Source organism: Puntigrus tetrazona, chromosome 14 (assembly GCF_018831695.1).
Source record: "Puntigrus tetrazona isolate hp1 chromosome 14, ASM1883169v1, whole genome shotgun sequence".
NCBI lineage: Eukaryota > Metazoa > Chordata > Actinopteri > Cypriniformes > Cyprinidae > Puntigrus > Puntigrus tetrazona.
The window spans coordinates 10,786,636-10,797,739 of record NC_056712.1 but is presented as its reverse complement, the minus strand read 5'-3'; the positions used below and the strand labels follow the sequence as shown (position 1 = coordinate 10,797,739).

General features: G+C 36.4%; 1 protein-coding gene across 1 annotated transcript; it reads right to left on the bottom strand.

The window, feature by feature from the left end:
• Window positions 1-3,778: 3,778 nt before the first annotated feature.
• sting1 (stimulator of interferon response cGAMP interactor 1) lies at window positions 3,779-10,632 on the bottom strand. Its single transcript, XM_043256861.1, has 7 exons — window positions 10,214-10,632; window positions 8,907-9,133; window positions 8,556-8,733; window positions 7,717-7,825; window positions 6,445-6,668; window positions 4,284-4,470; window positions 3,779-4,169 (listed from the first exon to the last, which is right to left on the bottom strand). The coding sequence occupies exons 2-7, from the start codon at window positions 9,131-9,133 to the stop codon at window positions 3,886-3,888; spliced, it is 1,209 nt and encodes a 402-aa protein (XP_043112796.1). The 5' UTR covers window positions 10,214-10,632; the 3' UTR covers window positions 3,779-3,885.
• Between the last annotated feature and the right edge of the window lie 472 nt (window positions 10,633-11,104).

Sequence of the window (11,104 nt, the reverse complement as noted above, 5' to 3'; positions counted from 1 at the left end):
AAGTCTGTGGGCTGGCCTTCATTACGCAAACCCGGGAGAGGTGAAGTCAGACCAGACGGAAGATGCAACCCACCCGGCTTCTTGCGTTTATATTAAGTCATAAACGCAGCCAAACTCATTTATAGCAGACAATATTATAGTATTATAGCGATATTATTTATTTTAGGCTATTGTGTATTATTTTATTGACTACTTCTTTTCCAACAATTTTTTTTCAACTTTGACTGAGTTTCTGAAATAATATGAGACCTGAAACTAAAGTACATTCATAGCAGACAGTTATAATATATATATATATATATATATATATATATATATATATTTTTTTTTTTAACAAATAGAACATTTTATAAAAATTAACTTAAGTAATCCAATATTTATTAATTCAATTATTAATTAATTTGTTTTAATGTAGTTTCGCAAATAATATCCTTAACATTACTAAACTATCCATATCAGCCAAATGTGGGAATATTATACATTTCCCCCCATTTTTATATTTTTTACACCATTTTTACTTTTACTTTTACTTATGCTTTTTCTTTACTTATTATGTATATGTGTTTACTTATATTACAATTGATACCTTTGTTTAAAAACACTGAAACAACATATAATAATTCATCAGTGAGACAAAGAAATGAAGAGTTAGTTAATAAACAGAAGTGCCTATATATGTCTCAGTCTTTGTGGCAGGTGATTCAAATAAACCTCACACATGCACATAAACGCTGATGGACAGGACAGGTATGTGTTGTGCTAAAAATGTGATTTCTAGTGATTCAGCTGTGTGAGATGAGGTGTGATTATTCACAGGTGAGACTCACATGACCAGAAAGACAAACGGCCGGTCAGTAGAATCCAGTTCAGCAGCCTTTTCTCTGCGTATGACCCTGGAAACACGTTTACAGTGAATCAGTAAACCAACAGCACCTTTTCCTTTCTGTTCATTCCCATTTAGACTTGCTTAATTTACAGCTTTAACATCATTTTCTTTAACATCGAGTTTCCTTTTCAGACGGTTTTCACTCAGAAACGTTTTAATGAAGTAAATAATACAACATAAACTGTAGATGAAGTCTTGTCTGAGCCGCTGCAGGTTTGATGTAGAAAGTGTTTTACAGATTTACTGGCATGGCATGTTTGCCGTCTGTCTGTCTCTGAGTCACGATGAGGGACGTTTCCTCCTGACCTCACCTTTGTTCCCCGTCTTTAACCAACCGGTCGGGGCTGTGATGTCACATTGCAGATATTACAACGAGGAAGAAGAAAGTTCTGTAGAAGCACCTTCTAGAAGTTATGTAAATGAGGACAGAGTAAATGAACCACAGGTCTCGTATATGTTTTACTGAGGGGGTGAACGAGGAAGGAAGAGCAGACTATTTAGAAACCTTTGACCGTGAAGTGCTTTCATAATGTAACATCCGGCCGGTGCGTCTTCACTGAATCAGCTGTTAAGACAGTTCATATGACCTTAGACTAGACCTAGTTCTTTTAAATACTTTTAGTTTCTCCTCCTTTCCAGTTCGCAGCTCCTCATGACTGTAGTCTTTGTTGATTTTGATCACAAACGGATGATAGTGAAACCCGTGACAGTTCATTCATCACTGTCCAATCAAAACCTGATGGACTTGTTCTTTCATGTAAATCACTTCAGAGGAAAACCTCGGTGCAAACATCGTAAATGATTTAAGTTGTTTTGTATATATGAAAACAAAAAAAATTTCGAACTCCTAATTAATTAAGATGATTCATTTCTTCCAGTGTCCACAACTAAGCTGTTTCCCCGTTTGGACTAAAGCGTCTGTCATGAATGCTGTCATGAATGTCCAGTTTACTGTCGCTCTTTCATCATGTTGACTGTCACACCACTCACTCAGACTGTCGCAAACCGTTCCAGTCAACTATTACACTGACTACATACACACAGCTGTCACCAATCACACACTCACATGATCACACAGCTGCTTCCAATCATAGACATACTACTTAAGACATGGACGTCCTGTTGTTCACTTCTGAGTTTTGTTTCAGCTGATAGCTACCTTACAGAGCTATTTCTAGTTTTTCTAGCCTTGTCCTAGCCCTTTTTTTATTTATTTATTTTTTTTATTCTTGCCTGTGTACCCTTCTACAACTACATCTTTTATTTTTTGCTAATGGATCACAATGCTTTGCATCTCGCTGGTCATGTTACATCTGTCTGCTAAATATTTATGGACTCATTTTAATTGAAAAGCTACATCTAAAACAAAGAAATGTAAATTAATTAATGATTAAAAGCTGTATACAAAGAAAAAATAAATGATATACTGGATGAATAAAATAGTTCAAATGTGATTAGGTGATTACAAATAATTTTACACCATAATTTTGTCATAATTTCATAATTATGTATATATAAATACAAACATATTTTTGTATATATTGAAGAAAAATTGTTTGTATTAAATATATATTTATGTAATAAAAATATTTTCTAAATATATACTTTTATTTATATATATATATACATAATAAATATACACAGTATATATTATGTAAGCTAAAAATAAATATTTTGGATGCGATTAATCATGTTTAAATGTTTGACAGCACTAAATATGTGTTGTGTGTGTGATTTTCATGTAGTTACACATTCATTTTAAAACAATGATCCACTGTAAAAAGTTCAAATGTGCAGAGAACTTAAAACCTTCACGTTTTCATTCATCATCTGAGTTTCATCATTTTCCACACCAGTCTGTACAAAGCTGATAGACTGCTTTATTACTTCATAAAAAAATATTGTTTAGCTAAATCGCACAGCTTCAGAGTAAGCTATTTATAGATTATTTGAAATGAGCTATATCAGCTGAATAAGACATTTGATCAGTGGATAAATGTCAGACTTAAACATGTTAGTCATGGAGGAGCAGTGTAGTGATTCATCTTAAATGATCCTTCCCAGTGTTGCTCATCACCTCCGTCAACATGACTTGTTCAAACTTGTTTCTGTCATTCAGTGTAATTGTTCTGCCACAGGACATGGAAAGGAAATCAGTCAGAGGAGAACTGTTTCACAGAAAGCAAGGAATTTTTCTCCAGCATTTAGTTCTTCAGTAAGGGAAAAAGCATACAAAAAATATATGAAGATATTCATTTTAATGTTACTATTTTTAATTAATAATTTTTATTTTATTTTTTTTACAAGAAGTCCTTAACACATATGCAAGTAATAGTCCTATGTCTTTTTGTATGCATGTTTTTATAACAATATCTTATTCATATACAAAGATGCATGCAGCTCTGATGATTGCAAAAAAAAACTCTACAACATCAAAATTACTACATTTAATACTGGCATAAATACCATAAACATGTTCATTACTTGAAATAAGGTAAACAACTGAAAAAAAATAAAATATAAAAAAACTACTGTATTTTCATTTTCATTCAGTTTAAGTATTAAAATAACTAAAACTAAATAAACTAAAAAATGTATATATACACACACAATCTTTAAAAAGCTAAATTAAAAACATACAAAACCTTAAAATACTAAAACCTTAACTAAATATAAAATTAAACAGAAAATATAAAAATTCACAACATTATTGTTTAGTTTTATCATACTAGAATAATAAAGTAAATATATAATAAAAATGATTTTAAAATAACACTGAAAGTGTGCGTGTGTCGTGAGCCTTTATGTGGGTGCTTCTTTCCAGATAATTCTAAAGGAAACTGTCCACATTTACAGAACAAGACACGACAGAGAGAAAACACACAGGGTAAATGAGGGTGCTAATGAGCAGCTGATTTAATGGATTCTTAAATATTATTATTACATAAAAAAATTCACAAGCCACCAAAAACTCACGCAGAGCGCTGCATGATTCAATCTCATCTCTTTGCATGATTTTGGTTAAAATAATCGGTGGTCTCCACCGGTTCAGATCTCAAGGACTGTGGCTGGCTGAACATGAGGGTGGGGTCATTGCTCATTGGGTCTTCAGGATAAGCAGCATGGTGCACATCATTGAAATTCTCAATCGAACCCTCTTCTTGGAAAGGATGGACTTCGTTTGGTAACTCTCGGATGGGTTCCATGTGAATCTCTCCGTCCTGCTGTTTGAGGTTCTGGATGATCTCTCTGGAGAGGTAATGAGGGTCACCTGTGTGCTCATCTGAAAAGCGGGTGTATGAAATCAGCATTAGAGATGAACAACTGTAGGAGAAAACTGCACAGTTACACCCAGATAAGATAAGAAGTCTGACTCTATTTGGAATGAAATTCTTACCGTTGAGCAGGACGAGCCGGTAACGGTTCCGGCACTCTAGGGAATCTTCCAGAATTTGGCTGAGTGTTCTGTAAAACAACAGGACCTGCTGTTTTCGTTCTCTTTCTCCAAACCCTGCACTGCTCTCTTGGGACATCTGATACAGCGTCAGCAATGGTGTGGCGTATTCCAGAACGCAGCTAAAAGTCTACAGGGACACAAAGAGGAGGAAAGAGCTTGAATTTGTTCTCAGTGCCACTGCAGCTTTTAGCCACAAGGAGATGCTCTTTTGACAGTCAAATGTTTGTGTTGCTGAATCCCAATTTGTATATTATAGGTTTCTGTGTATGGACCAAAATGGCTTATACACACACACACACACACACACACAGAAATCATATAATATCGCTGGCAACTTTATTAGTTTAGCTTAATTAGTGCAATTAGGTAAACTAGAACTAAATAAGATAAACTAATAAATAACAATTAGCAAAAACGAGAAATATTTGGGTTGCACTTTATTTCACAGTCGTGTTCGTTATGTACATACTATGTACTTGTTGTAATTACAATGTAATAGCTAGGTACTAACCCTGAGCCTACCCCTAAATCTAACCCGACCCCATGTGTCACACATCTCTCCGATCACCACTGGATGGCACACTTGCCTGAGTATTAGCCACTCAGGCTTCACTTCCCATCTGCCCCCTACCTAGGACTGATCACCTGCTCAGGTGTTCCTCATTAGCCCCAATACTTAAACAGCGTCCTCACACTCATTTATTGTGAAGTCTTGTTTTGCCCCAGCTAACATTTCTGAGCGTTCTCTTCATCCTACTGTGTTCCTCGTGTATGAATCTGGACAGCTACTCGACTACTGATTGTTTGCTGCCTGCCCCTTTGATCTTGTCCGCCTGTGTTTACCGATCTCTGTCTGTCTGCCGTATGCCCCGACCTCAGCCTGGTAAACATTTATGATCTGGATTTTTTTTTTTATGCTGTTGATTGATCTCTGTCTGCCTGACCACCCATTCTAACAAATACTGCGTTACAAATAAAATACTAATATAAAATAGAAGTATAAAAACAAAGCTGTGTAATCTGCGAGCTCGGTCGTTCGGAGGCGTCGTGGCGAGGCTGTCTGGCATCGGAGAAGTGTGCCGCCGAGGTGCAGCTTTAACTTCTGGCTCACTTCTAACTGCAGCTCTCCTTTTATAGGCTACAGGTGCAAGTCGACACTTTTTGGGAAAGTCCTGTACAGCTGGAGACCTCCCTCTCAAGAAGCTCACTATAAAAAGACAGCCATCTTATCAGTCTGCTCTTCTGCGAAGATCTTTCTAAGATGTCTTCTTCTCTGCGTCGGGAACTCAGCACTCAACGTTAACGGTCATATTCTTCAAAGTTCTTACTAAGACATATTTTATCTCTGGCTATACTTTAACTGAATGCTACATATGTCATACCTAATGTATTTTCTCAATAAACTACTTTTAAATATGATGCTACGGTGGTCTTTCTTTCTACTATTCAATAAAGTAAATACAATACTATATGTACTGTATATCTTATAAATACTTATCAAATAAAAGAATACAATAATAGGTGTGGTCTCCTCTTCTTGATAAATCAGTAACACATCACAATGTGTTCACAATACAAGGTATCACTCAAACAAACAAGGCAAAGGCCATACTAAAAGATACTGCGGGTCAGTTGCCCGTCCCTGAGTTAGATGCTAATAATTTAATGTTATGTGTCATGTTCTTTTTTTTTTTACGGCTAAACAACGAAAAATTAATCTGGTCATAGTCGTGCCTAGCCTGTTTCCCTGTGTTTAAATTCTTGCCTGTGTATCTCGTATTCACCTTTCATCTTGTCGTTTGGATTGTGTTTGCACCTCGCCTGGATTATTTCCTGTTTGTGCATTATCTCTCTTTGCCTCGCGCCCTGGATTATGTTTGCCGATCGAAGACCCACGCTTGTTTCTCTCATCACTAAGAAGTGCAAACTTCTGCATCAGTTCTGACACATAACCTTACCGCACAGCCTACTTCCCGAACACCAGAAAAGATCTAGTTAAAATGCTCTGTACATCATATCTTCGCAATAAATTCTTTAAAAAAGTTCTTGATCATTTCCAGCATCAAAGAACTTTAGTAATAAGTAATCAGCATTAGCCCACCTCTTTGTCCTGGGTGATCTTGTAGACGCTGTTCTTGTAGCTACGTTTGCGCACCCCTGCCGTGTCCCGCTCCAGTTCTGGAAGGTTTTCATGGAAGATCACATGAGTGTCCTCCTCTTCGGGTTTGGTCGGAACCTTGGCGTTGAGAGGCAGAAGGATGTGCAGACGTGAAGAGCTCAGTTTGCCCCTGGTGGAGGAATACCGGCTCACCTTGTTCTGTAAGTCTGCAGGCGAGAGAACAGAAACTTTCACATAATCTCAAAGGGTCATCATTTACCCACACATTTAAAACATGAAATTATGATGAATGTGCACGCTTCCATGTGAAAGGATAATGTGATCAGGCAATGCCCCAAAAACCACCATAAAATTAGGTCCCATTAGTCTTGTGCACTAAATTTAGAATCTTCTCAATCTTCTCAATCTTTACACTTGACAACCATAATGTACCATTTTTAGTTTTCACTGTTCAGTTTGAAGAAGGATCATTTGTTATCGGCATGTTGGTTTGTAAGAAGGTTTATGCTGGTCCTTTGCTGGTTTAAATTGGTCCTTTACTGGTTTATGCTGGTCATACGCTGGCAAAGGACCAGCATCCCAGCCATCCCATACCTTACCACATTTAGAACTGCATACAATGCTAGACAGTTTGGGCACTTTCCCGTTGAGAATAGGTAACAAATTTATATCTGCATACTTTATCAGTCCTGGGCCCTGTGTCTTAACTGGTTGCTCATTGCTCAAACCGTTTCCCTGTGTATCATCAGCCTTAGTTTTTAATAAACAACATTAATGGATTTGGCATGACCTGTGTTGCATTCACCTTGACATTGCTAGCACCACGTTTAATTGTTTAAGCTACTATATCTTAGTAAGGTTTGGATCTAACGTGAATGAAAATAAGACCGTGCAAGGGATTTTTCAGTGACACACACTGGAGGCTCTAAAATTCCTAGACCGTGTAATTTTCAAACTTTTGTCAGCTGAAAGTTTTTAACCATCTAACTATGTAGTTAAACAACCATACAATCTATTGAATTTACTGTACTTCTTTCCTCACAGCCTCATTTTCATTCAAAGATATTTGCAGTCAGTTGCTTCACGATAGCTATTACTCCAAGGAAAAATCACGAGAATCATTTTATTTTTACCTTTTATTATACACTGGCTTTTTTGTTTAAATGATTCTCAGCTGAAACTACGACATGATTAACAAGGCCCCTAGAGGCCTCAACAAATATGGTCTCTCATGTAGAGCGCAAACGAACGTACCTGGAAGGACAAATTTGAGGTAACCGGTATAAAAAGACCAGGCCAAACCATGTGCCACATTCATCTTCTTTGTTTCGCAGATTTCTGAGATCTCAACCGGAGCAAGGCCCTGCAAAACACAGAAATATACCATTTTGTTAAATTTGTAGATTTCTCTCCCAATTGCTTTATTTTTGATAAGTTGCAGTACAAACACATGGTTGTTTGAAAGAACATTATAAGCTTTGTTGATGGTATGTCTGTGCATGGCTGGAATGGGAATTTTAGCGTCCACAGTAATCCTGAAGTTAAGAACAAGTAATGAAGTGGAGGATGACATGTGACAGTATTAATTTATAAATATAAAAAATGAGATGTGTTTTAGTTGGAAACCTGAGTTGAAGAGAGAAACTGCAAACAGAAAACCACAAGGTATTCTGAACATCTCTGAACTATTAATATCAGTATTAAATATCGGAATCCCAGTAGTCTCTGTGAAAGCAAAAGTGAAGCAGCTGAGATTCTACAGCAACTTTATATTGATCGGAACATATTGCATACAGTGTACTTTGAGGGTTTTTCTGTCTGTGACCTTCATGTGTTCAATGAGTATATACGGGTATGTTTTATATTTCCTGTGTAGCATTTCAAATCAAGACTGAATGTCTTTTACTTTCCAACCTGTGCTTTTTGAATGTGACTATTTGATTTTTGAGAAAACCACTGCAAATGTAAAGTGCTGTGCCAAGTTGCATACTGTTCCTTTATATGTAACTGATCCACTTTAACAAGTGTGTAATGAATATTGGTCACTATCATTTGATTCAGACTTTGCTCCCTTGGCAAGCGATGAGTCTTACCAGGAACCCCAGGCTTCTGAGTAACAGGTAAACAGTGCACATGAGGGCTATAGTGCTCCACTGCTCTTTAGAGAACGAAACTCCACCCAACTTTAGCATCAGAAAGGTTGCACACATCCCGAAAACGACATGCCCTCTAAAGCAAGCCTGAAAGATCTCATTCATCCTGCCACGATACCTAGAAAAGAACATATTAAATATTGAAACAATACATTTTTTTGTGTCAAGCATATGATTTCATGAAGAATATTTACGGAAAACTTTCTATTCCACAAATTAGTGGAGAAGGTTCTTTAGGTTCTTCTACGGTGAGGACGTAAGGGCATGCACGGTATACAATTGATTTCTAACCTTTGCCTTGAATGGAAGAGCCACTCCTCTGCAAACAAGCACATACTGTGAATAACCCTTTCTACTGTGATGCAAAAAGCGATCATTCCAGCTCTCTCAGTGAACCTGTCGGAGTCCAGCAGCCAAGCATACAGCAGCATGAGAAGGCCCAGTCCAGCAGAACACACCACAGGCAGGCTGCTGCGCGCTCTGGGCACCAGACCGTCCTCCCTCGTCACACCAGACATCTGGACACATCGCATTCACAGCGTCGATCTCAAACACTGCACAGATACACCGCACTCTCATGCCCCAGAGGATTAACACATTTAAACCCTTATGCCTTCATTACTTACCAAAGATATAAGTTCTTAGGTTATAATGTGATTTATATTATATTATATATTATTATTTATCTAAAACGAAATTATCCTTCGCAAGACGGTTTGCCGTTTTGTTCCAAAAATGTAATTCCCATCACTAACAGATGGATGCTTAAAAACAACACAGCATTTTAGATTTGGTGGAAACGTAAATAGTTGGAATTCCCCTTTTTTAATAAGAAAAAAAAATCTTAAAAAAATAGGTAAAGAAACACCCATCTACGTCTAAATGTACTTTTACTGTGATTTCTATTTTTACATTTCAGAGAAATTCTTCTTCTACTTTCAATTTCAGTTTCATCATACAGATGACAGATTACGGGAATTACGAGTTTTATATTACAGTGATAAATGCCACTCCTTGTGATGACACTGTCGTCTCTAAAGCTTAATTTGTATATATTTTACTGTAGCTTGTTAACATTTGGGATATGACAGATGGAGAGATTCAGCATAGATACGGACAACGCAAAACACCTGCCGCAGTTGTGTGAGAGATTCTCAGCTCCTGCTGCTTTCTTTATTTCGATGTCCAACTACTGTAACAAATTACTCGGTCTAACTTTGACTTTATAAAACTTTATAAGGATAAAACAGCTTTATCTGTGCTCACGACCAGAGAACTATTCATTATGCCCTGTGTAGCCTAGCATATTAAATGATAAAAAATATACTTATTTATTTATTTTCTTTTATCTATCCTCGTTTTAGAATATGTAGACATAGATCCAGTGATTAGAGTGGAAATTCTGCAATAGCCTATCTATCTTTCTATCTATCTATCTATCTATCTATCTATCTATCTATCTATCTATCTATCTATCTATGTATCATTCTATCTATCTATCTATCTATCTATCTATCTATCTATCTATCTATCTATCTATCTATCTATATTTAATAGAAGGTTGATTATAAGAAATTATAACACATGTTCAAGCTTACCTTAGCTCTGATTGTGACCAGTTTGATGTTTATCCTCTCTCTTCCGTGCAATCTTCCTGTCTCTCCTTCTCTCTTTCGCGCTTTGTCTTTTACTGGTTGGTATTCACTTTCAGAACACACCTTCTTTGTCTAGCCATTCACTTTCATTTTCAGTAATGGAAAAGTCCTTGTCCAAACAAGCATGAAGGTCTGTGCTCCAGATGGTTTTGAATGCACACTACATGTAGCCCTAGGCTAATCTTTAAAAAAAAGTATGTGAGATACTTTGTTTGTCGAGACCTGACCAGACAGTTTGAAAAAGTTTGAAAAATGTAAAAAGGAACAAAAAATTGTTAAAGTTTAAGGTTAGAAAGTTTTAGGTTTGATGTTTTCTGTCTGAGATAGTTTTAAGTAGTTAAAAGCTTGAAGTTTGATAGATAGATAGATAGATAGATAGATAGATAGATAGATAGATAGATAGATAGATTAGAAATATTAGATATATGTGTTTGCATGGGTTAGAAATAATACATAGAAGGAAAGCTTGATTGAGTCTCAAAGGATTCTGGGAGATTAAGTTTGAATTTTGACAGTTGGCTCATCTGAAGTCTATGGGATTTTTATGATTTTTAATATTTAGTTTGTATAAGTGGGATCAGTTAGAAATGATATAGCACACTCCGTGAGATAAGTCTCAAGAGCTGGGCTGAGTTTGGAGTCTGTAGGCCTAGAGTTAAAGCTCTAGGAGGAGTTAAGAGGTAATAATTTTAGTCTCAGAATGATAATAATATGTTAAATAGTAAATCGGTAATCGGATTTCAGTAAAGTGCAAGTATACATGTAAATAAGTCACATTATAAGTCAGATTGTATTTGCATTCTCTTTTCTGTTTATTTGGTTTAATGACCGTTT